At 61.8% G+C, this 24,665-nt stretch overlaps 8 protein-coding genes across 8 annotated transcripts; 4 read left to right on the top strand and 4 right to left on the bottom strand.

Annotated features, from left to right (window-relative positions):
* Nucleotides 1-290: 290 nt before the first annotated feature.
* On the top strand, nucleotides 291-3,554 carry PAN0_020d5919 (uncharacterized protein; the record flags this gene model as incomplete). The annotated part of the gene is made up of 1 exon (XM_014798613.1): nucleotides 291-3,554. One exon carries the CDS (start codon nucleotides 291-293, stop codon nucleotides 3,552-3,554), a length of 3,264 nt encoding a protein of 1,087 aa, XP_014654099.1.
* Nucleotides 3,555-4,624: 1,070 nt separating this feature from the next.
* On the top strand, nucleotides 4,625-5,584 carry PAN0_020d5918 (splicing arginine serine-rich 12; the record flags this gene model as incomplete). The annotated part of the gene is made up of 1 exon (XM_014798612.1): nucleotides 4,625-5,584. The coding sequence occupies one exon, from the start codon at nucleotides 4,625-4,627 to the stop codon at nucleotides 5,582-5,584; it is 960 nt and encodes a 319-aa protein (XP_014654098.1).
* Nucleotides 5,585-6,477: 893 nt separating this feature from the next.
* On the top strand, nucleotides 6,478-8,117 carry PAN0_020d5917 (uncharacterized protein; the record flags this gene model as incomplete). Its single annotated transcript, XM_014798611.1, has 2 exons — nucleotides 6,478-7,024; nucleotides 7,108-8,117. 2 exons carry the CDS (start codon nucleotides 6,478-6,480, stop codon nucleotides 8,115-8,117), a joined length of 1,557 nt encoding a protein of 518 aa, XP_014654097.1.
* A 143-nt stretch (nucleotides 8,118-8,260) lies between these two features.
* PAN0_020c5916 (uncharacterized protein) lies at nucleotides 8,261-9,136 on the bottom strand (the record flags this gene model as incomplete). Its single annotated transcript, XM_014798610.1, has 3 exons — nucleotides 8,261-8,872; nucleotides 8,936-9,043; nucleotides 9,122-9,136. The coding sequence occupies 3 exons, from the start codon at nucleotides 9,134-9,136 to the stop codon at nucleotides 8,261-8,263; spliced, it is 735 nt and encodes a 244-aa protein (XP_014654096.1).
* An 828-nt stretch (nucleotides 9,137-9,964) lies between these two features.
* PAN0_020c5915 (uncharacterized protein) lies at nucleotides 9,965-10,306 on the bottom strand (the record flags this gene model as incomplete). The annotated part of the gene is made up of 1 exon (XM_014798609.1): nucleotides 9,965-10,306. One exon carries the CDS (start codon nucleotides 10,304-10,306, stop codon nucleotides 9,965-9,967), a length of 342 nt encoding a protein of 113 aa, XP_014654095.1.
* Nucleotides 10,307-12,839: 2,533 nt separating this feature from the next.
* PAN0_020c5914 (ribosomal protein L28e) lies at nucleotides 12,840-14,077 on the bottom strand (the record flags this gene model as incomplete). Its single annotated transcript, XM_014798608.1, has 3 exons — nucleotides 12,840-13,093; nucleotides 13,476-13,689; nucleotides 13,952-14,077. 3 exons carry the CDS (start codon nucleotides 14,075-14,077, stop codon nucleotides 12,840-12,842), a joined length of 594 nt encoding a protein of 197 aa, XP_014654094.1.
* Nucleotides 14,078-14,310: 233 nt separating this feature from the next.
* On the top strand, nucleotides 14,311-18,333 carry PAN0_020d5913 (uncharacterized protein; the record flags this gene model as incomplete). The annotated part of the gene is made up of 2 exons (XM_014798607.1): nucleotides 14,311-14,553; nucleotides 14,845-18,333. The coding sequence occupies 2 exons, from the start codon at nucleotides 14,311-14,313 to the stop codon at nucleotides 18,331-18,333; spliced, it is 3,732 nt and encodes a 1,243-aa protein (XP_014654093.1).
* A 27-nt stretch (nucleotides 18,334-18,360) lies between these two features.
* Nucleotides 18,361-24,633, bottom strand: PAN0_020c5912 (uncharacterized protein; the record flags this gene model as incomplete). The annotated part of the gene is made up of 1 exon (XM_014798606.1): nucleotides 18,361-24,633. One exon carries the CDS (start codon nucleotides 24,631-24,633, stop codon nucleotides 18,361-18,363), a length of 6,273 nt encoding a protein of 2,090 aa, XP_014654092.1.
* Nucleotides 24,634-24,665: the final 32 nt, after the last annotated feature.

Below are 24,665 nucleotides of genomic sequence, written 5' to 3'. Positions count from 1 at the left end.
CGAAAAAACAGAATACAAGCATTCTTATCCGGCATTCATCGGGCACACTCGCCTCCTCTCCTGCATCTTTATTCTCTCTGCATTCTTGGCTCCCATCGCATCTCCACCGCATCGCGCCTCAAGGATCTCTCTCTCTCTCGTCTCCGCCCAACAACATTGTTTCCCAAGCCTCGCTGCTGCTAAAACGCTCGCTCGTTCAGCACCGCTTCATGCGCACCAAGTCGCTCTCATCCCCATCGGCGTAACATCGCGCTCTCCTCAGCTCAAGCTTCATCGAGCCCCTTGCAATCATGCCGGTGCCTTCCACGACGGTCGCGACTGCTCGTCCAGCAGACGCTATCGCTCAGAATGGCCTCTCGTCCAACGCCAGCGTCTCGGCTGGAGCACCTTCGCCTGCCCGTCTCCAACCAAACGCTGCGGCAGCTGCGCCTCGTCGCTCCGTCTCGGCAAGCTCTTCCCAGTCCAGCACCTCCAACAACTCTGCGCGCAGGCCTAGCGCCGCTAGATCCGAGGCCTCAGCCAAGTTGAAGGCAACACTGTCCGCCGCTGCAGCGTCCGATCGCTCCAACGCCGCAGCAATCTCGTCCAACAACGACCAGCGTCTGCCCTCCAGTGCACCCATGTCCAACTCGGCTTCCTCTTCGTCAGCAGCACCACCACCATCAAGTACTCACAACGCGGTTGCCCTCGACGACACGCTCGCCAACCATCCCATCCATGCCTTCAGAGCCGACCCCGCCAATCTGCCCGCGATGCCAGCACAGGTCTACGCCTCCCAGTCCGCCACCCAGTCCGCCTCCCCTGCCCACATCGATTCGTCTGCAAACGGCTACCTTCCTCCACAGATGGCTACCAACGCTGCCCCGCTCCTCACTTCGCCCAGCCGCTCAGCACCGCTGCCAGCTATGTACACCGCCACCTCCACCTCGCACTCGACGCCCTCGGCTTCGCCAAACGGTCGCATCCGTTCCCAGACCGCCGCCAACGCCGCCTCGCCACACTCGTCCGGCTACATGGCCAACGGCTCCAACGTCGGCTACCACGGTTCCCGAAGCATGCGCACCAGTCCACAGATGCGCGCCCTCCCGCACCACGCCCACGCTGCCATTCCCAACCTGCAAGGCATGGGCTCCAGCATCATGGCTCCGCCCTCGGCTCCCAGTTCCGTCTATGGCGGCACCGCCAACGCCAACGGCCACTCCACCATGCCAGCCACAAGTCCCGGCTACAACCAGGCTCAGTCGGGTCCCCAGTGGGAGCGCCACACCACCGAGCTCACCAACTGCATCGTCGCCTTCCTCTCCCCCATCCTCCCCACCGAAGAGGAGTACAGAATCAAGGAAGCCACCCGCCGCCAGCTCGAGCGGCTCGCCAACCGCGTCAGCCCCGGCTCCAAGCTCCTCGCCTTTGGCAGCATGGCAAATGGCTTTGCGCTCCGCAACTCCGACATGGACCTCTGCTGCTTGATCGGCAAGGGCCCAGATGGTCAGCCCACCACCCACCATACCGCCTCCGAGCTCGTCGAGATCCTCGGCCAGCTCATTCGCGAGGAGACCGACTTCACCGTCATGCCCTTGCCCAAGGCGCGCATCCCCATCATCAAGATCAACCGCTCCCCCACCACCGATCTCCCGTACGAGATCGCGTGCGACATTGGCTTCGAGAACCGTCTGGCGCTCGAGAATACGCGTCTGCTGCTCAGCTACGCCATGGTGGACCCCACGCGTCTGCGCACGCTCGTCCTCTTCCTCAAGGTGTGGACCAAGCGCAGAAAGCTCAACTCGCCCTACATGGGCACGCTCTCCTCGTACGGCTACACGCTCCTCGTGCTCTACTTTCTCACGCACGTCAAGAAGCCCGCGGTGCTGCCCAACCTGCAGCGCTTGCCGCCCACGCGCCCCATGAAGCCCGACGAGATGGAGCTCAACGGCAACAACATCTACTTTTACGACGACGTCGCCACGCTGCGCAAGGAGTGGAGCTCGCAAAACACCGACAACGTCGGCGAGCTCCTCGTCGACTTCTTCCGCTACTTTTCCAAGGAGTTCAGCTATGCGCGCGACGTCATCAGCCTCAAGTCCGAGAACGGCCTCATTCCCAAGGACGGCAAGACGTGGAATGCAGAGCTGTGCATCGAGGATCCCTTCCAGGCCGGCTACAACGTCTCGCGCACCGTCACCAAGGATGGGCTCTACACGATCCGCGGCGAGTTTATGCGCGCCAGCCGCTACCTCACCAACATGCGTGGGCAGAAGATCTCGGTGCTCATCGCCGAGCTGTGCGAGGAGCGCGAGGACAGCCTCAGCCGCGCGCCCGATGGGCCCGGGTCGATGCAACGCTACCCGTACAACACGCACCTCGGCGTGGGCGGCGCGAATGGCGCCGGCTTTTATGGTCAAGCGAACGGCGGGCGTCACTATCGCGACACGTACGGCTCGCATCGACGCTACGATGCACCCAACATGAGCGGGTACGGCGGCAGCTTTGCATTTGAGCAGATGGCGCGCGGGCTGAGCCAGGGCGTCGCCTACCCGCCTACGGCTGCGATGCTTGCGCCGCTCTCGCGCACGCATGGGCTGAGCCCCAAGCCGCAGCCTCGCTTTGGCGCGGGCAGCACGCATGCAGAGGGAGCTGCGGCGTTCAGCTCGGCGCAGAGCGATTCGGGTGGATATGCGCCGCTCGACTTTTCGCGCGCGAGCATCGGGCATGCTTCGGCGCGCACGTCGCCGTCGTTCAAGCACGCCGTGCCCACCGGCTTTGCGGCGGCGAATGGCAGCGGTGCGCAGGAGGCATTTGCGTACGGCGCCGAGATTAGCTTCGGTGCGCCCGCGCCCGCGTCGACGCGCGACGATCTCGGCAGCACACCGCGCGGCAAGACGTCGCGCTCGTTCAGCGAGACGCTCAATCGGTCCAAGTCGCTCCCGCGCGCCGCGGCGTTGGCGAACGGACATCGCACCCAGCCTGCTGGCCCGAGTGCGGGGTCGACGGGCTTGGCGCCGTCCAGTGTGACTCCTACGTCGGTATCGTTCGACCATGCAGTGCTGCCGGCCGAGCTCGAGTCACGCATGGCCACGCTGTCGGTCCAACAAGGGCCGGGCGCGCGGAGGCTGTCGAATTCGAGCCGTGCCTCGTCGTCGGCGCAGTTTGACAGCAGCGTGAGCATGCAGTGCTCGTCAGCCAGCTCGCCGTGGTCTGTGGGACATGCTGCGTTTGATGCGCACCACCAACAGACGGACACGCATGCGCTGGTGCAGGAGTACCTCCGCCGCGCCGCCCAGCTCGGCACCGACATCACGCTCCCTCTTGACGCGGACAAGGGATCGTCGCACGATGTGGATGGGGAGGGCTCGGTGATTAGCGAGGCGACGCTGGACGAGCTCGCGCGGCTGTCGGAGCTCGACGACGATGAGCACGACTGGCGCGAGGGTGTGGAGGACGAGGGGGCCCAGGCGAGGAGGAAGCACCAGCACAAGGTGGCCGCGGCGGCGGCGACGGCGGCGGCGACCAGTGGCATCGCGCGCAAGGATAGGGAGAATTCCGCCGCGAGGAGGTAGGTCCCTCCGGCCGGGATGAAGCGAAAGTGGAATTCGATGTAGCCTTGATTCCACAGCCATGTGTCTCCAGAGCGTGACGTGGTGTGAGTGCCCAGTTAGTTCGCGTGGTGACGTGGCTCGCAAGCGTGTCACTGCTCGTGCGGGGTACGATTCCAAGTCGCACCTGCTGTAGTGGTGTAGTTCATAACAGCGCCTGCATCTTTCTTCTCTGGAGTGCGTCTGAGCGATACTAGCGCTCTTTGCTGGGACGGGGTAAGATGACCGGAGCCCAGTGTTGCATCAAGGCAGCGTGCATAGCGATGGAGCTAAGAGCATGTTGTGGCGTGTATGCATTCCTTTACGTTGTCCAATTGAACCCCCCCGACCCTGATGGTGCCAAGTTATTCTTCGCCCACGACGGCCCATGTTGTACAGTCTCGACTGCAACTGCCAAAGCGGAGGCGGACAATGAGCAGCTCGCAAGACAGATCCCTGATGACCTTGCCATCTCTCGAATCGGTCCACCTTGAGTGCACTTGTAGACTTGAATGCTGCACACTCGCCTTGACAGCTGCGCCCAATCGTATCAGCGTCGATCGAAGGGGCAGAATCGTTGACAGCTCGCACACGCCTACATTGGATCTCAAGAGAGACAAAACTTTGGGCGGATGTTGGTCTCCTTCAACAAAAGCACCATCGGGACTAACTTAACCGAATATAGTATGCTTCCGCAGGAACGTAGACATCTGCGGCCATAGAACCTTGAAAGCACCGCATCCCGTCCGATCTGCGAAGTTAAGCAAGGTATCGCCTAGTCAGTACTGCGGTGGGGGACCACGCGGGAATCCTAGGTGCTGCAGTTCTTTTTTTTATTTGGCTTTTTTGTATTTTTGGCTTTTTTTGGCCTTTATGGACTTTTTCGCCTCTGGGATGGTGAGAAAGAGCAGCGTCGGAGGGCGGTTGGGCGTTGGATTTCTCGGCACTCGGAGCGCGCATTGTGGTGGAGGTGTGGAGGAGAAATGCAGCGATGGTAACGTTGAGCAGCTTCCACCAACTCACTCCGCACGACATCCGCAGGTGGAGCAAGCAAGATGCCGCGCGAACGGTCACGATCTCGCTCACCCGGCGCCGACTCGCGCTCCGGTCCTCACGCGACGCTCCTGCGCTACGGCGTGGGCGAGATTGGCGAGGACGACTACTACGTGCGATCGGCCGAGTTCAAGGCGTGGCTGGCGGACACGAAGCGCAAGTACCTCGACGAGATCTCGAGCCGCGAAGCACGCCGGTATTTCGAAAAGTTCATACGCCGCTGGAACGACGGTCGTCTGCCGGACGACTACTACAAGGGCACCATCCGTAGCGCCGCCACTTCCGCGGGCTCGTCCAGCCAGACTCGGCACCGATGGGGATTCACCAGCAAGCCGACGTACACGGCGGCGGAGCAGGAACAGCTCGCCATGGTGAGGGACAGTGTGGACACCTTGACCAACAGCTCGACGCGCGGCGCTGTAGAGGCTCGAGACGCCGAACGCCGCGTCCGGCGCCGTACACAGGAGGAGGCCGAACCGGCTCCAGCACGCGATTCTGGATGGGCCTCACGTTCGGGCGCGGGCAAGAGCAGTGCAGATGCGCAGCTGGACCGCGAACATGCGGCAGACATGGAGCGTGTGGCACGCAGCCAAGCACGCCAGCGAGACCGACACCAACGCCAGGACGAAGACGACTCGCTGCATGGCCGGGCAACTGGCCGCGAGAGGATGCTGGAGAAGAAGCGCGAACGTAGTGCAGCCCATCGCGACTTTGCCGAACGTCGTGCGGCGGACGATGGGATCGAGATGGACGACCGAGAGCTCTACGACGATCCCAAGCCGCAACAACGTGCGAGCCGAGACGGCGGCAGTCGCGGTCCGAGCCGGCGCGAACAGCAACGACAACAGCGCGCCGAAGAACGCAGGGCCGACATGGACGAAAAGGTCTCGGCACTGCGCGAAAAGGACGCAAAGACCATGGACATGCTCAAAGCCCTAGCCGCCGAACGCTTCGGCAGCTGAAACTGCAGCACGACTAAATTCGAGGTCTAACATGCTCAATTCCGCCCCCACGCCCAACGGAGATTGCGCGCGCCGGGCGCTTTACCCGCTCGACGGGATCGACTTTTGACAGGCGCATCTGAGACACCTCTGAAACTCTCCCGCCTGGCGGGGAGATTATATTGAGAGCCGCACCACCGGTTTGTTACAGCCCACGCGCAAAAGTCCGCCCACAGAGCCAAAGGGCATGACGCAGTGTGGCGTGCACGTTCTATTGTGGCGGCGAGGTGTGCGAGCCAGTTGCGGGCTGGGTGAGTGGGTAGCAAGGTGGGAGGGCAGACACATGCACGAGCAAAAGGACCCTGACAGCTCTCGTTGCCGATACACACGCGCACCACGCCAGCACACCTTGCCGTGACATAGTTTCGTGCCGCCAGCTCCGCCAATTTAGCGTCCCGCTCCGCACCAAACACTCGCGCCCGGGCGCCTGAAGTGCCGTCTGGTCGGTCGGGCCCCTGCGTCCCCGCATTGCGTGTCGCCGCACTCATCCACTCCCCGCCTGCCCTGACGCCTTCTTTTTTCTCTTTCGAGGCTCGGTATCGAGCTAAGCTGTCCGGTTGCACGTCAACCCCCACCTTGGTTTGGTACTCGCCATTGCTCGTCACCACCATCTTCATCCCGACATCGTGTGCGACCGTGGCCCAGAGCTGCTCGACACGATTGGAATCGCCTTTGAGGTGCACCGAAAGTCGCCGCTTATCAGGGCCCAGCGCGGCGATCCGAAACCGCGAGCCTCGCGTGCTAAGCGAAGTACGGCGCTGCACCCCACGTAGCAGCTTCAAGTTGCCGCTAGCCGCTTGCCTCTCTCTTGCGCTCTCATTCAACGACGACGGTCAAAGCTAAAGATAGAACTCATGGGTGGATCGACGTTCATGGCAGGATCGACGACTTCGGGGTCCGGTGGTGCCAAGCCGGCGCTGCCACAGCGTTCGCGTCGACGATCCATGGTCGGCGAAGCGCGTCCGACTCGATTCGATGCGCCACCACTTCCCGGTATGGTTGCATCGTCATCAATGCCCCAGCTCGCCCAACGCTCCAGCACCAGCCACACAGTATCCGTCGTGGCACCGCTGAGGATTGCGGACAAGAGACGCTCCTCCACCATCTCCACGGCATCGGCGAGTTGTACGCCAACCATGCCGCCAAAGAGTCGCTTTCGCAACTCGGTCGATTCCAAGTCGCCTCCCCACACAAACCTTGATGATTCGACCGAATCGTCGCCGTCGTCGGTCGCTACGTCGCTGGCCGATGGAGAGCTTGGACGCGCCTATACGCACGATGCGGTATTCACGCACGACTTGACCGAGCACGGACGCAAGCGAAGCTCACTCTCCGCGATTCCGATGGGAATCTCCAAGAGTCATCAGGAGATGATCGACGACAGTCCCGGGACGTTGCATCGTATCGAGGCAGCGGGATTGTTCGACTCGGTCCGGGGGTTGATGCACGATCTCCAGCTGGATATCGGCCGCGACGATGCGAAGTCGAAGCCAGAGGCGGGGCAGGATCTGAGGNGAGCCGATGGACGGACCACCAGCCAACGGGCGCCTCTTCCATCTCTTCAGCCTCGTCACTATCCGGGCTCGGGCTGCGGAGACGGGGAGCAATTGGCTCGGGCGAGAGACTGCGAAGCCGACTGGGTGCAGTCGACGCGGAGGACGAGTCCGATTCCGAGTCTGGGTCGATGAGCAGAGCGTTGTCGGCACTGTCGTGGTTGATGCACGATCTCCAGCTGGATATCGGCCGCGACGATGCGAAGTCGAAGCCAGAGGCGGGGCAGGATCTGAGGTCGTGGTTGTCTAGTCCACAGCGAAGCGAGCCTTCGAGTGCGCCCGCGATCAGCGTTACTATCGACACACCCGAGTCTTCACCCCAACCCATCCCGCCCAAGGCCGATGAGACAGATGCTGGGAGCTCGGAAGGCACTTCACCGCGAGCAGGGGGGTTGTGGGGGTTCCTGCGAACGCCCTCACCCCTACCCATACGCACATCCACTGCGTCGTCGTACTCATCCACATCCTCCTTCGTCGCGTCCGATCCCACTGCCTCAAGCACCCTCTCACTCTTCAGCAACCTCCTCGGTCGTTCGACGCCCGAGACTTCATTGCCGGAAGAGGCGCCCGTGAGACTCGCACGCACTCGGATCGACGAGGAGAAGCTCGCCCAGCTCATGGTCTCGTGCGCCGACACGCGGCATGTGCTCAAGACCGAATCGGACCCCGCCAAGCTGCGCGACACCGGCCTACGCTTGGAAAAGGCATGGCGAGACCAGCTGCAAGAAGCCGGCGCCTTGAGAACCAAGCTCGCCGTAGCCCAGGATACGGTCGAGGATCTCGAGGATGAAAATCGCCAGTTGAGGAAACAGATCGCTCAGCTCGCCGAGATCATCGTCGAGCGAGAAGAGCAGTTGCGCACCACAGAACAGCAGCGCAACGAGGCGGTCGAGAGGAATAAGCAGTTGGAGAAGCAGTATCAGTCCACGTTATCAGCATAGCACCGTTGAATCCCAGTCGCGATCGAACCAAGTCCACGTGTACAGAGTGCATGCACACCTCAGGTCGGCGTTTGAGACAAGCAAGCCGTGGAGCCACTGAAAGTTTGGCAGGAATGCGATTGCGCCCACAGGCATGTGCGTGTCTAGACGGCCTTCATCTGGTCCTTGATCGCCGTCTTGGCCTCATCCTTTGCGGCGACGACATCCTTGACCCTCAGCCCCGTCTGGCTCTCTACACTCTCGAGCCCCTTCCTAACCGACGACTCTGTGTTCTCCTTGACCTTTTCGAATCCATCCTTGGCTCCGCTAACCAGATCTCTTGCCTGGGCCTGCCACTTTTGTCGCTGCTCCGTGAGCGCCGGGAGGTACTTTCGTTCGGTCTGGGTGTAGTACGCTCCGAGGTTGGCGGCGAGTTGCGGGTTGGTGGTGTTGACCGCAACGATGGCAGCGAGGGGTGGCGTGAGCATTCGAATGGGAAAGGCGCGGTATCGGGTAAAGATGCTTCCTGCCAGCGTGGCGACTCCGACGTAGAGCAGACCCGGGGTGAGCGGTTCGGTGTCGGGGATGAGCGACTTGACCTCGCCCTCGACGGAGCGCTCGAGAGAGATCCATCGGTCTACGAGCGATCGAACCGATCCGCGCGTCTCGGCAGTCACGCTGGAGACGGCTCGTCGTGCAGAGCCAATCTGACGCTCCAGCTCGGTCTGCACCGGCACCACCTCAACCTTGGCATCCGGCAGCGGATAGATCGGAAGCTACACAACACAAGTCTGTCAGCAAATGCACTTCGCGCTCGATCGAGTGAGTCGGTTCCTTACTTTGGTCGAGCTCGAGGGTGCTTCTTCGCTGTACACGGGCTTGGCAATCGAAGTGCCCGCGACCATGACCGAAACGCCTGCTACCACCTTGGCCGAAGCCGTTCGTGCCTGTTTGAACTCCAACAGCATTCAGTACGCATGCCTACGGTGGGGCTTGTTCGTGCCGGGGGGGTGGTGGGTGCTTACCGAGGCTGCAATCATTGTGGCTCGTGCTTGATATGGAGGTATGGAGAGGGAGAGATGACGATGATCGCGACCGCATTCCAGTGCTGCACTGATCCGTGTGGAGCAGACTCTCGCTTTCGGAAGAGCCAGGAAGGCCCAGCTTTGGCCTGCGACTGGCGATGACCGCACGTGACGACGCGCGATTTTCGAACCCAATTTGGGATTGGATTGCGGCGTAACATTTTTGACCCCCGCGCTGCCTGACGTCTCTCCCTCCGAACGCTCCCTCTCGGCCTGCACTACAGACACCGCAGCGGTCATTGCCAGCCTTCGCTGAAGATCAAGGCGGAGCATCCTTACGATGCCAAAGATAGTGCTGAGTCGTTGATCACGAGAAGCACAATCATATCCTCGTAAGAAAGAACGGGCATCGCGTGCAGATTCACTGGCTGCGACTGATGGTGACACGGCTGATATTTTGCCTTGGCGTGTGCTGCTGTTCAACGAGAGACGGCATCGAAGGACTATGTATACTCAGACATGTACTGTAAGGTAAGCAGCAGGTCGGGCTTGATACCGAAGGTTGATTCGACGTCTAGTCGGGCCGATGCATAGTCGGAGCGAATCGTGAACAGAGCGAAACGGTCGAATCAAGCAAAGTGGTTGCAAGGTGAAAAGCACAAGCGAAGATGAAGCTCAAAAGGGAAAGCACAGACGGTACGAAGCAAGAAGTGTGGTGATGAAGGTAGGATTATCGGATGCGATGAGAGAGAGAGGGAGGTTACGATCAAACGAGGGAAAAGCGATTGTTCAAAGGAGAGACTCCAGGATGTGCAGTGAATGCGACCATGCAAGCTAGGATGCTTAGTTGATCGAGATGGGAGTGCACGAGGTCTGGATGAGGCCGTTGTTAGCGGAGCCCTCGCAGCAGACGGCGGTGTTCTTGCAGGTGTTCTGGACGGCGACACCGATGAGGAGGGGGATCTGCTGGCAGTCGAGGCCGATGACACCGTCAACAGCCTCGTTGAAAGCGAGACCAAGGCCGGCAAGGGCGTCCTGGGCGGCGGGGCCCTGCTTGATCTGCGAACAGCACTGGGCGACACCGGTGGCGCACTGGCCGTTGCCGTTGTGCTCGCTGCCAGTGGGGAGGGCCGAGGCGACGGCGGCGAAGGTGGCAACAGCGGCGAAGATGGTCTTGAACTGCATTTTGAAGGCGAAGTGGTTTAAAGCTGAAGAGCTAAAAAGAGAGAGAATGTGGAAGAGTGTGGAAGAGAGTGGAGTGGAGTGGAGTGGATGAGTGGATTGATGATGAAAAGAGGAGGAGGAAGACGCCATTGGTCTTTGTCTTTATACTTTTCGATGCCACTGATCAGCTCGTATGAACAGCTGCGTATAGCGTGCTTGAAGCGCTGGCTGTACAGCGAAAGAGAGGGAGAAGAGCGACGCTGCGAGGCACTGCGACGTCTCACCGAGAGGCAGGAGTGGTGGCATCCAAAACACTCGGACGGCGCACCATGGTTCGGGCACAATCGCAGTATCCGACGCAACGAACGCGCGAGACAGACGGTATCAAAAAGCCTAGCCGCCAAGCATGCTGAGGCCAAGTGCCTGTGATTCGAGCCCACAACAAGCGCATCAAAACAAGCGATGCACCGTATGCGGCCAAGGCGACGGATGCGCTCGATCGCATGTTTTGGCGGCCATCTCGAGTGGAGCTACGAGCTTGAGACAGGCACGTCGAGTCTCGCTAAGCCTCTGCACCCAAGCCTCACTGGAATCGTGTTTACGCATCCGACTGGCACGGAAAGGAACTGCAAATGTGCCATGCTGGCTGCGAACGGCGGCAAGGAATGAGAGTGTGCAGAGTTGATGCAGCATCTGCCCATGAAAAGCGGCGTGCAGCCAGGTGGGTTTGTGCAGTGCTGATGGAGACAGCGAGTGATGCAGCTCACCGGTACGTAGCGCACATTGCTGTTGAACCTAATTCGGGAGCTGGCGTGTGCATCAGCCACGGAGGCAGCAGCATGCACGCGGCGTCCAAGAGTGCGCGGCTGCAAGCGGCGCGACGTAGGCTTTGGCACGGACATCCCGTTGGGCAGCTGAGGCAAAGCATGGGTAGGGATTTTCTGTGTGCAGCCCGTCGGGACGGGCTGAGGGTACCGATGTGGGGAGGGCGAGCGATTAGCGCATCGGATGTGCAGTCAGGCCTTCGAGATGGGCGGTTGGCAGCATCGAGGAACGCAGACTGCTTGGCGGAGGCTTGCATTTTTACGAGCCAGAGCCATGCATTGTGCCCCTCTGCCGTGGCCGCCCTTGCTGTCACATCTGCGCCGTCGAGCGCCAGGCATTCGCATCGCGTTTTTCCTGCCGCCTCCCTCAGCAGGTTTGGGCTGGGTTTTCCTTGCTATTTTCCCAACACCACGGAGAATTTCAAGGCCGCCTCTCTGCTTAAGCGACGAGATGCACATCCGCGCGTCCTCCTCGCGCCAACGCCCCCGGCTGCACGTCAAGCAAGCTCGTGCATCATGCACACGCACCCCGCACCTTGCCTGCTTGAGCGCTTGCTGGACGCCGCAGACCAAATTCCATCGAGCTTCGGTCAAGAACATCCCATATGCGGAGGCTACAACATTGTGGACAATGCCCGAATCGCTCCAAGCGAGAGTGACTATCGATGACCAAGCCACCGTATAGCGCGAAACGTGGGGGCCTTACTGAGACGACAGCCGACCTTGAAGGGGAAATAAAAACATTGTGAGAGACCAAAGCGGCGGAATTGCGTCTAGGACGGGGGGGATCTGACTCGAGCGTTGGATTCACACAAGGCGTGTCTCGGTGCTGATTGGGCGGCGACAGATCATCCAGGGCATTCCTATGCTCGCGCAGCCAGACGAGAGGCGACGGGAAGCCCACTATGCCCCCGTTGAGTTCGACAAGCTTGTTGCCGAGACGTGGCGGCACGGGGGGATTCTGACGTCGATCATCCCACTTGCGCTTCGGGACAATGGAATCGATAGACATCGCCGATGGCCATCTCGACTTCCCGAGCGAAAGATCAATGCAGGAGCGACGGGCGGAGGGTAGGTGGCGGGTTTGAGATGAGGAATGTGAGGTGCTGCGTGGGAAGGGGCATGCGGGCGGCCTCGTGCGGTGCAAATGTCAAGATCTGCACGCCCTCTGGCTCGCCTCGCGCGCGCTCTTTTCGAATCATTCAATCCCCGCTAACCGCGTTCCTCACCATTACTTCCGTCGTTGGCCTCGCAGCGAGCAATCGCAATGAGGCTTGGAATGTACAAGCGCCCTTGCTCCGATCCGATCGCCCCGCTCTCCGTCTATCGAGCGCTTTGGCCAAGATGCACTCCACAAAATCCCCAACTCAGTACCTTTGCGCGTCGTCGCTGGGGGAAAATGCCAGCCTCGGTTTCATACATGTGACCGCTTACCCCCACAACTCAACAGCGCGGAGTGGGAGGAACACATGCGCGACGCCTGCACGTGCATCTCACCTCCTCCCCACCGAACTTGGTTCTCCGAGTTCCGATACTCGGTGAGCGCCGATACTACCCGCCCAATCACTGGCTTGGCAATCTACCATCATCTAACCCCACGGTCTGATCTCCACACACGATACGATCGGACGAAATGCCGAAAAATGATCCGACGTCATGTAAGGCTAGCACATTGCGATGTGGCTACAGAACGGTCGGCGAGTCGGTTTTGGGAGGTGCAAAGGAGGTGTTTAGGCAACGGGCTCCTCGATCTTGACGACCTTGCGGGCACCCGAGCCACGAACCTTGCGGGCAGGGGGCTGCTTGCGGCCACGCTGCGAGCGCAGGAGCGCCGAGGCGCGGACAACGGCAACTACAATAGATGAAACAATCGTCAGTATCACTCCGAACCATGATCGGGTCTCTTCCCACAGCATCGCATCAGCACCATCATCGCTGTCGCCAACCGTGGCTGTCGCGGTCGAACGAGCGAGGGGAGTGTGGGCTGGTAGACAGCAGAAGAGGCTGGAGGAAGGTTTGTACTTCGGGCAGTCGCACCGCTCCTATGACGGGGCGATGCAACATTGGTGAGCCAAGCTGCGTCCGACAGGGACGACAGGGCCCCACGAGAGATGCGCATGCGCACACCCCGCCCGAACGCCGTCGATCTTGCATCGCTATTACGCCCAAACCTTCAAGGAGAGTTTGTGGATCCGGTGGGTTCTAGCGCGATGCATTGGTGTCCGTCTTCCTCCTCTGTCCGTCCTCTCTCCAGCCTCTTTCGCCTCTGTCGCCTCGCTTCTGTCGCCGTGTGGTCGGGTTGGCTGCAGTGGGCTGATGTGTGGCGCTGATGCATGCTGGAAGGGTTGGGCGGATATCGAACTTACCCTTGGTCAGGTCGGCACGGTAGCCCTTCTTGGCGACGACGTTGGAGACGACGCCGGCGGCACGGCGCGAGCCGCCCTTCTTGATGGTCGAGGCGTTGTTGGTCGACTTGATCGAGAAGGGGGTCTTCTTGGAGTTCTTGGTGGTCAGAACGATGCCCTTGCCGGACTTGGTGGCCTCAATGCCGACAGCCTTGGCGTTGACAACACCAGAGTACTGTAAGCACAAAAGATGCAGTCGATATCACGTCGGTGTCAGTCTATCCGTCTCGATGTCGATGCGATGGCGATGCAACGGCGATGGATGATCGATCGGGACAGTCGAGTGCTGGTGCATGCCGAGAAGAGCTGGTCCGTGACCTCGATATGCATGCAAACGGCCCAATCCAGCGATGTCGCAAACCTCCTTCGGATATCGCTTTCGATGCAGGCCGCTTCGAGTCGGCTGTCGAATGGCGTAGGTGTTGGTGTGATCTTACCTTGTAGCTGTGCAGCTGGACGAGGTTGCGGGGCTCGCGCGAGAAGGTGCGGCCGAGACCCTTCTGCTTCACGATGAAGCTCGAGTTGTTGCGCACGAGAAGCCACTGGAGGTCCTGGGAAGCCATTTTGTAAGATGTATTTGTCGTCGGTAGTGATGAAATCGAGACAAGGAGACGATGGTGTTTGAGAGTCAGCGGCCGGCGACGACCACGGGCGCCGCCGCTGCTCGCCTGGGCAAGGCTGCGTGCACAGTCCGTGTGTGCCGTTCTTCTGTCTGGCCATCGACAGATCGGCGTCGACTGGCCTGGAGACTGCGTGCGCCAGGCTGGCGGAGCGCCCGATCCTGACCTCGCTCGGAATGAGTGGCCAGGCGGGAATGCTCGGACCCGACACGTCTGGACTTCGGCCGAGCTCTCGAGCATGTCTATCGGGGGATCGGTGGGCCGATGAGGGCGATGCCCAGCCCTGGCGCATTTTCAGCTCCACCTTTTTGGCGTTCATTTTCTTTAGGAGCCGCAAGAAGAACGGCAGAGGTTCCAGCGTCGCACCGACCGACGCCGGGCTTGAGCAATACGTTCCGAGTAACATCCATTGCTGGCTGGTGTGGACGCCGTTTATACGAGAAGCCCACGGGTGATGCGGCCTAGAGACAGGCTTGGGGCCTGTTGAGACACGCACGACGGACAGAGGGAGGCCGATCGGCCCGATGGGCGTATGGGATCGACGATCTGAGCTGACGGCCCGACTGCGCACGGAGGTGTGCGTGGCGAGCTGCAAGGTGAGGCTGAGCTGCAGTTGTGTGAATTCACATGCGCTGCTCGACGCGTCGTTTAGCCGGGCTTGGACCACATCTCGAAACGTTGTCCGCCCAACACCATCACATCCTCGATAGCTCAGCACAACGCGCCTCGCCACACCCACTGCGACCAACGCTCAAGACTCTACTCCGACAACAACGCACTTGCTGTCGAGCTCTCCATCCTCGACCCCCACCTCCCGTTTTATGTATCTTGACCCGACCCTACCACCTCACAACCAGCACGAATCGCATCTCGACCAAGCAGCCTCGCACTCGACACCGACACCAGCACAGCATGCTTTCGCATACGAACCAGCATATTCCAGCGACCCGCATGGACCTGCTGGAGACACGGCGTCGCCCGAGCGCGCCCGCGACAAGGGCAAGCAGAGGCAGACGGACACCACTGATGACGCCGATGCATCGACCATAGTACGCGTCGTCGACCCCGAAGCGGCCCAAGACGCGCTTCTCGAGGCTCGAACAGGTACAGACGCGTATTGCGCTGCATCTGTCGCTACCGACGTCTCCGAGCTTGCGCCCGAGCTGCTCATGCGCATCTTTGCCTTCCTCGATCCCATCTCGCTCTGTCGATCCGCCGCGGTATGCCGCGCATGGGCCCTCGTTGCTCGCGACGACTCCACGTGGAGAGCCGCCTTCGCCACCTATTTCAGCCTTGAAGCTGCGCAGGCTAATCGCGCCGCCTCTTTGGAGGCATCTGCCACGCCAGCGCTCCGACGCCTCACAGACGCCTCTTGGCGGCATGAGTTCCAGCAGCGCGTCGATCTCCTGCGCCGGTGGCGCAAGTCGCGCACTCCCACCGTGCTCTCCACCCCACGCATCGACATCATCAAGAAGATCTCGCTCTCCAAACAGCACCGCCTCCTCATCTCGGCCACGGACACCTACGGCGTCGCTTCACGCTCCAATCCTTGGACCGGCAAAGTGACAAAGGGCTACCTCGATGCTGAAGGCACCGCCAACGGTGCAGGAAACGGTAATCCCAACGTCGAGTTCAGCCCAAACGTCACCACGCTCAACACGAGCTCCGACGCATCCCACATCTACTGGGGCTTCCGCTCGGGCGAGGTCGGCATGACAACCATGGCCAGGCAGGGGACCAATCCACGCGGCGCCATCAAGAGCATCCGCTTCACGCCTCGAGCCTGTCATGCCGGGCCGGTCACCGCCATCGCAATCCCGTTTGCCAGCGACAGCGACGGTGCGCACGGTCCAGGCCGTAGCCCCGAACGCCTCCGGCAGGCAATCGCCTCGCTTGGCGACGTCGCATCCACCTTCGTCACGGCCGGCTTCGACGGCACAGTGCGCATGTGGACTTCGAATCGCTCGTGGCCGCTCTGGATAGCTTCATCGGCTACCAAGCCTGCCACGACCGAGGTTGTCGCCACGACGGCTTCGGCCGCTGCGCCCATCTGTGCGCTCGCCTACGACGCAAAGGCAGGCATCGTCGCGGCCGGAAACACCGCGGGCAAGCTGTTCGTGTGGACCAACATCGACGTCGCTGGCTTGCTGCGCATTCCTTCCGAGGCCTCGGATCCAGAGCACCTCCGCAACGGCAATCCCGAACCACAGACGCTCGAGGCCAATCGACAGTTCTCCCGGCTGTCAGACGCCGTGCGCCGCACCGTAGTCGATGTGCCGCTCGGACCAAGCAGCGAGGTTGCTGTGAGCTCGATCTTTATCGACGCCTCGCCTTTGTCGACCGCCAGGGGGCTGGAGGACGTGTCGGAGGCGCACGAGGGTCAGATCTTGGTGCATCATTCGGGCGCACGGGTGCTGCTCCGCCATCGCATCCCGCGCGATGCGTCGCGGGATGTCGAGACGACCGTGCTCGGAGCGGCGGTCATGGACGAAATCACGGCGATCCGGCCGGACTTTGAGCCGCGCTTGCCCAAGCGCGACGTTCGCTCCTCCACCGCCCAGAGTCCTGCCACGAGCGTCTATGCCTCGCCCGTGCTGTCGGCCGCACGTCCCGAAATGGCGGTGCCGTCACTGACCAGCGTGGCTCCGACGCTCGTGCTGGGACCGAGCCCATTCGACACGTACGCCGGGTCGGGACAGTACGCCGAACGAAAGTACGTCTGCGTAGGCACCAAGGCCGGCTCGCTCTTCCTGTTTGATTGGGAGAGCACGGGCGTGCTGATAGACGAGACGACGCAGGAGGAGTGGCAGGGCCACAGCCCTCCGCGCTTCCGGGGCCAACGGCAGTTGCTGCCGTCTATTGGATGGGAAGCTCACCATACAACCATTAGCGCGCTCGAGCTTACGCCGCTGCACATCTTTGTCGGCGCGTGCGATGGCACGATCAAGGTGTTCGACTCGCTCGCGGGTGATCTGATCCGCGTGATCAATGACCGTACAGCCACGCGGCATCCGGCGCGCATGCTGGCAGCGGGCGAAATGACGGCTTCGGAAGCGGCGCGCTTTCGCGTGACGCAGATCATTGCGGACAACGACTGTCTGGTGGCGAGTATCGGGCACCAGGTGTTGGCATTTCGGGCAGAGCCGGTGCTGAGCAAGCGTGCGGCGGCAGCAGCAAACGCAGCTAAGGGCAAGGGTGGAAGGCCTAGGGTGGGAGAGAGCAAGTATGCGACGCAGTTGGAGATGAGGCGCGACGTGCGCGAGTCCAAGGCCGAGCTGCAAGCCGAGCACGAGGAGAGGCAGGCCGAGTATAGCAAGATCCGCAACAGGCAGGGATTCGAGCTGGACGGGTTGAGCGAGCAAGAGGCGCTTGAGTATGCGTTGATGCTGTCGCGCGATCAAGAGGCGGCTACATTGTCAGGTAAAGCGAAAGTGATGGGTGGCAGTGGGTATGTACCCGGGTCGTTTGCTTCGAGCAGTCGAAAGAAGATCGAGGCTCCGGAAGAGGTGGTGGATGATCCGGAGCTGGCCGATGCGCTCGAGCAGATTGCACTCGCCGAATCCAAAGCCGAAGCCGAAGCCGAAGCCGAGCGAAGGTGGGGGATGTTGGACGACGAGGATTTTGGTGTGGATGATGTCGATCTCGACGAGATGCATTTGCGGCCTTCGCCTTCGCCGTCACCACATGCATCGCCGTATCTGGCCGCAGTGGGGTCGCCACCTTCTCGCGCATGGACGATTCTCTCACAAGCCGGGTCGAGCGCCACTACGCCCAACACTGATCGATGGGGGAGCAACTCCAAAGTGCGCATGGTCAACGTTCCGCGCAGTGCGAGGTGGTCCTCACCCACCCCCGCCGAAGCCTCGATCGTCTCGAGCGTAGGTAGTAGTATGGGCGCGCTCAGTCCGCCCGAATGGCCAGCTATGCCGCCGTCAAATCCCGCGTCGCTATCTGCTTCACCACGCTTCGGAGAGAGACACACTGGTGCTGCTAGTCCGGCGTCAAGACCAACGCTGCCAACAAGACCCTCGGCCTGGACGACAAGGTCACCGGCTGTCGCTGCGACACCTCCCCCGACCCAGTCGCTCCTAGCCGCCTCGTTGCATCCCCAAGAGCAGGCGCGAGATGCAGATGCACAGCTGCAACAGGATATCGATCTCGCCATCCAACTCAGTCTTGCCGAGGCGGAAGCGCAGTAACGTGATTCGAATTGCATGCCATTGGACTCAGGCTTTGAATGCGGCGAGTGGACGTGTGGGATGGACGTGCAGTGAGAGATCGTGAGCAACTACGGCCTGGACATCACACAGCGCGGTGATGGCGAGCCATACGTCGGCGGCGCTGACGGCAGGTGCACCCGTCCGCGGCTCGAACCGCCGTGCAAGCGCGCCGAAGGATATCCCCGGTCGCTGCCGCACGGTTGCCAGGCACTGTTCGAGGAGCGACCGCCAGAGACGCGAGGTGGCGTGCGGCGTGCGGTGCAGCGTCGTCCATGCGTGCGGCAGCGTGCGCGACGGTGTGTGCAGTGTGTAGGTGTGCACGTACACGCTGGCTACCAGTATGGGCTGTGAAGAGAGTGGCGACAAGAACGCCAGTGGTCGCCGACCCGCCACCAGCCGCGTGACGGTCGTGTGCGCCACATCAGGTAGTGGCAACCCCGCCGGTCCGGCGGCCAGCAGCGTCCTTGCCAACGCGCCAACGTCAGGTGCCCCCTCACACTGTGCGGTCCACTCCGTGCGCAAGTCTGCGCTATCTAGCCAGTCCAATACGCTATCGCTCGGAAGGGGTGGAAGCGTCAACACCGCGCGTTCTAGCACTTCCATAGCGTTTGCCTTGGCGCGCACATGGATGAGGCTCTCGAGGTCCTGATCATTGAGCACGCGCGCGTTGAACGCCGCATTCTGCCGGAGCGCCTCGAAAGCTCCCGTCTCCACCCGCGTCTCGACGACCCCCATCTCCATGAGCACCATCATCGCCGCTGCCTCCCCGTCCGTCTCGACCGGCTGCACATACATCCCCTCCTCAGCTGCGCACAGCTCCTCCCACGCCGACCGGCGGTGCGTCACCGAAGCCTCGAGATCCCCCGCACCCAGAATGAACCGCGCACCACCGTCCGGTTGCAGCTTTTGCATCTCGTCGCCCAGCACAAAGTTCGTCCCGGGCCGACGCCGGATCGTAGGGTCGCCGCTCACGGAGCGCAGCAGCTTGGCGTCCAGCATGCGCGATATGGCCGCCTCGATGCGCGCGTCGCCCACCGAGCTGCAGAAGTCGGCTTTGGCCGCTTCATCCACCACGTGCTCCGCGGACCCAGACGCAGCGTCGACGTCGGTTTCGACGGACGAGGTGGCGACGACGATGCGCACCGCAGATTCGGCCATAAGTTCCTCGATCGACGCATCGCGCTGCGTGGGTCTATCGGCCTGCTCGCTACCGAGCGCGGCGCCCAGAAGCTTCTCCAAGCGCCGACTGGTGACACCCACCTCGGAGCTGAAGAACGCCTCGAACCTCCTCTCGACCGGCTCCTCGACGAGATCCTCCTTCCAGCTCGCAGTGAAGTCGCTCGCCTCGGTCAGCACCGCCGGGAGCGCATTCCGCGCCGTCGGCTTGGTCAGCGAGCGCTGCACCTCGTTCTTGTCAATGCTGCTGCGCAGCAGCTCGATCTGTGCGACCAGATCGAAATTCGTCGCCGAGGGGAAATCAACGTCCTGCAGCGTCCCCTCCTGGCGCGCAGCGAGGTACACGGGCACCCATCGCGACTCGAGCGCAGCGAGGTACGCCTCTTCGCCGTAGAGCGTGCGCATGCGCTGGTACTGGCTGCGCCACTGCGCCATGATGACGCTGCGCGTCTTGGTGCGCTCTTCGGGCTCGATCACCTGCAGCAGCGCCGTCCAGTCCGAGCGCCCACGCACCTCGTCGCGCACGCGCAGGATCACCGCCGCATCGCGCAGAAGCTCCTTGCGCGCAGGCGTCCAGAAGTTCACTTGGTCCACGTTGCGGCGCCCGCGCCGGTCGCGTCTCGTCACACTGCCACCCGTCGCTTTGTTGTCCGCCTCGCCAGCGTCCTCCTCGTGATCCGAAGACGTCTGCCGCGCCCGACGTCGCTGCCGAGCGGCTGGCGTAGCGCGTGCGGCCGGCATCAGTCGCACACCCGTAGCGGACCGGATGGCACGCAGGATCGCCTTCTGCGCCGCATCCGCATCAAAGCGCACATCGCCCGCCACGAACTTCTTGCGGATGACGCCGAGCGCGGTCTCGATCTTGGGCCGCAGCGCGTGTGCCGACGGTGCTTCGGTGAATGCCTGGTCCAGCAGCGCCTGGAACTGCTCGTCGCGACGCTGGCGCAGCTGACGCGCCTTGGCGAGTGTCGTCATGCGGCCCTGCTTCTCGCGCTCCGCCTGCGTCCTCTTGCGCCTGACCGAGGCTGCGGCCGCGATCGGCCTGTACACGTTGGTCGGGAGCGAGATCGTAGACAGCCGCAGCGGCCAGGTGAAGCGCGGCCTGCTCTGATGCGGCGCAACGTCCGGATCGTCGGGCTCCTGGGCCGCTCGAGCTCGATGCTCAAGCACGGCGCGCACCACGCTCTGGGGCACGAGCGTGGCGTACGCCAGCCTGTCAATGTGCTCCTGCGATGCAGATGCACAGTCTTGCGCGTCGATGCGTCGGAAGAACCTCGTCTGCGACGGTCGAAGCTGGTGGAAAGGCCGCCACGACTTGTTCACCTTGAGCGCAAACATGAGCTCCTCCGGCAGCGTCTTGAACGGATCGACGTTGTCTCCGGGCCTCAAGCCGTGCACGACCGCACCTTCAGTAACCCCCTCGGTGCCTTCCTGGCCACTGTCGTTGGCCAGGAGCGCCTTGCTTTTGCTTGGACTGAGGCAAGAAGCCTGCATCCTGGCCCAGAACAGATTGATCTTGTCGGCATCCAGGCCTACGTCAAGCACTTCGACCAACGGCTTCTCTGCTTCCTCTGCCAGCCAATTGTACCGTGGGATCCGAGACCGAGGCTCGACGGAGACTGCAAACGAGACGGGATCGCCGCTGGAGGAGTCGAGCTGCTCTTGAGCAATGTTGGAAGCTGGATGGATATCGAGCACGCCAAGTTCGGAGAGCTGGGCGGCGAGGCTGTAGAGTGCAATCTTGACGTCGACCGGAACGCCGTTGGCGAGCCCGATGGCAGCTATGAGCTCCTTTGGCAGCGCATGCATCGGCAGACGACGCATGTTGGGATCGAGCGCCATCTGCTCGATCGGCTCGGACATATGCCGCACTGCGACTAGCCCGAGGTACAGATCCAACGGCGCGTCGGACCAGAAGAAGCTGAGAGGCAGTGTGGCGCCATTGCCAAACCTGGCACCGGGTGTCTCGGAGATTGACGATTGCAGGCGGAGGAAGTGCGCGCAGGCGTGATGGAACGCCTTGAGCCGAACCATTTCGCCGCCCAGGAAGCCGAGATGCTGTCGGTGCACGCTCGTGACGTCTCGGAAGGGCTGACGAAGCGGCGCGAGCTGCGCCATGTCGGCCGGCAGATCCGTGAGCCGCATGGGATCCGACTGGTGCCAAGGCTTGACAATATGGAGCGCATCCATCGAGCCAACCTCGACGCTGTCGGTCGCAGTCGTGAGAGTCGAAATGGTTGCCCTGGTATCAAACCAGCCCTGGCGCCCCGTCTTGACCGCGTCGCAGTAGGCATGCAGCGTCTGCTGCGGCAGATCGGGGAGGTAGATGATCTGGCGTCGGGGGTGTGGGGCGCTGGGCCGATCGATGCGGACGTAGGTGCGACGGAGCAGATCGTTGTTCATCGCAGCTGCAATCGCCTTGTCTCTGACCTTCTTGTCTCGCAGATTGACGAGCTGCGCCTCCGAGGCGAAGCCGTGCCGCTCTACAAAGCTCGACAGCTGTTCGGGGATCAGGAGCGCATCCATCGCGCCGCCTGCCTCGCGGATGCACTGGACGAGAGCATGTGCGCTGCGCAGCTGTGTCAGGTTTGTCCGCTTCTTACGGTCTGAGGTGGTCGGTGTCGATCCGGCCTTCAACACTCTCTTGGAAGCGGGAGTGGCGACAAGCCCCCAATCGGCTTCGGTCTTGAGGTTGGTCGGAATCGAGAGCAGATCCGCGACGTTGCCAAGGTCGGCTTCGGGTGCCGATGTCGCTGGCTTCGGATGATCGTCGGGTGCATCCTTCTGGCCGTCTTGCGCTGCTTCGTGCTGAGGTGCGACTACAGCATCAGAGGGCGTTGCCTTGGCTGCCTCGACTGCCTCGTCGGTCTGCATTGCTGACGGGCCTACGACGGGAGCCGTAGCGAGGAGAGAAGTGGGCTGACGTGCGCTCTGCTCCTGCGCAAGGCGCCGCTCCCGACGCTTGGCTGCTCCCGCCGCTGGCGAGTCTGGCACGGCAAGCTGAGGTCGAGAAGCGTCCGAAGGCTCAGCGCCAGGTTCAGCGGCTTCCAGGGTAGCGGTGGCCGTCTCCATCGGCATGTCGGACAACTCGGGCGCTTGCTCGGTGCCCTCTGCTGGTAGGGGTGTAGCTTGTGAAGAGCAAGTAGCTACGTCGTTGGCGTCGGCGGCAAGCGGGCTCGGCTCGGCACCACCGGTCGGGGCTGGATTCTTTCGCGGTCGGCCTTTCTTTTTGGGAGGCGTGTTCAGATCGGAATCAGCTCGCCTTTTCGGCGGACGACCTCTTCTGGGCGGATCCGGGCGTTTACCGGGAGTGGCGATCTCCTGGCTGAACGAGGCAACAAGCTGATTGATCTGCGCCGGTTCATCCCAGGCAGTCGACTGTTGATGGAAGCACGACGGACCGCCGGCGAGTGCGAGGCGGTCGCGGTCTTGCTGCTCGAGATAGCCATCGTTGGCAGACTGGAGGACCCAAGCGTGATTACTGAAAAGCTTTGAGCTGCGTATGCGAAGGCTGTGCTCATGGAAGGTGCGGATGCGGAGGTCGTTCATGGATGGCTCGCCATCGGCGTCCTCTGCGCGCAATACGATCTGTTCGATGACGCGAGTAAAGTGGCCGGTGGCGTGGAGCTTTGCCATGAGCTGAGCGGCAGTGCGACCGGAAGGACCGGCGCGCGCCACCTCTTCATACATCCAGCGCTCCAGAGTGAGCTCGCGAGGCAGGCGCGACTCGAACCTGTCGAGATCCTGCTGCAGGGCGGCGTTGAGCTTGCGGGCGCGTTGCTGCTCCTCGAGCGAAGCCGGATCGTCAAAGTCACCCTGGAGCATGTTTTCCATCTCTTCGAGGCCCTTGTGGGTCATGCGGAGGCCTCGGGAGGTGCGGCCTGTACTGGCGATGAGCAGCTGGACGACCTCGAGGAAACCGTCTACGATAGCGTGCTCGAGGACGTTGATAAACATCCTCTTGAGCGAGAGGTTGTAGGCGATGTTGATGCGGTGGACGAGGCCGTGGCGCTTTGTGATCTTGGAGTTGGTGGAGTTGCAGAGGAGATAGATGCGGAATCGCACGAGCTCGGGCCTGCTGCTCATCCACAGCCGAGCCTTTTCGGGGTCGACGTGCTGGAAGGTGGGAGCGAGCGTCTGGATGGGGACGTGGGCATTGCCGTGGCCGTCGGAATCGATGAGCTGAATGGCTTGCGATTCTTCGTCTTTGACGGTGATGACAGGACCGGATGCGGGATGTGCTTCTTCCTGATCCGACTCGGCGTCGACGTCGGGAAGATCGATCTGAGGTGTAGGGAGGCGCGAAGAGGAGGCGAGATCTGTGAAGAGAGGAAGCATAGGCCCTGATGCGATATCGGACTGATGCGAGTCGGTGGTGATCTCTGCGTTGCGCTGCTGGATCAAGAGGTCGCAGGCGTCCTGAAAGCGAGCTGCAACAAAGTAGCTTGCCGTGGTGCCAGTTTCGCGTGCCTTGATCTTGACGATGAGGCCGGGGTCGGTGAGGCGTTTGCAGATGTAGTAGACGGTTTTCTGGTCGGTGTGGATAGCGGATCCGATGTCGGTGCTGAGGACGGGCTTTTCGCGAGAGCGGCAGATGATCTGGAGCACATTGTATGCTGACGGCGGGAGGAAGATGTCGTCTGCACCGACAAGCTGTCGCTTGATGGCGGCCGGTTGCAAGACGAGGCGTAGACGGTCGCCGTGTGCGCTCTGGAGCCGTGGGAGGTCGTGATGCTCGGCGAGCGACGGGTCCAAAACATCGACCCAGTCATACTCGGGAGCTACAGGCTGATGCTGAGGCTCTCGCTTTGTGGTTGGCGTGTTGGGCGCCGAGGCCTTGCGCTTTGTGATGCCGCTCCTTGCGCCCTCGCGTTGGGGCACGCCGGCTACAAAGAGGCCGACGTTGACGTGCGGATGCGCGATGAGCTGTCGAAAGACGAAGGCGAGGTAGGAGGCATCGACAAGCTGGTGTGGGAGCTGAGAGCGAGATGAGTGGTCGGTATGGAATTGGCGGATGAAGGAGGTGAGGCGGTCGATCTCGGTGCCGGACTCGCCATCCAGGCCGATCTCGTTGATGCAGTGGTGGATGAGCTCGTCGATCATTTTGGCGGGGCTAGGGGGGTTTTGACGAGCAT

The sequence above is a fragment of the Moesziomyces antarcticus genome, assembly GCF_000747765.1.
Source record: "Moesziomyces antarcticus DNA, scaffold: scaffold_v10020, strain JCM 10317, whole genome shotgun sequence".
Lineage (NCBI taxonomy): Eukaryota > Fungi > Basidiomycota > Ustilaginomycetes > Ustilaginales > Ustilaginaceae > Moesziomyces > Moesziomyces antarcticus.
This window is presented reverse-complemented; position numbering and strand designations above follow the sequence as displayed.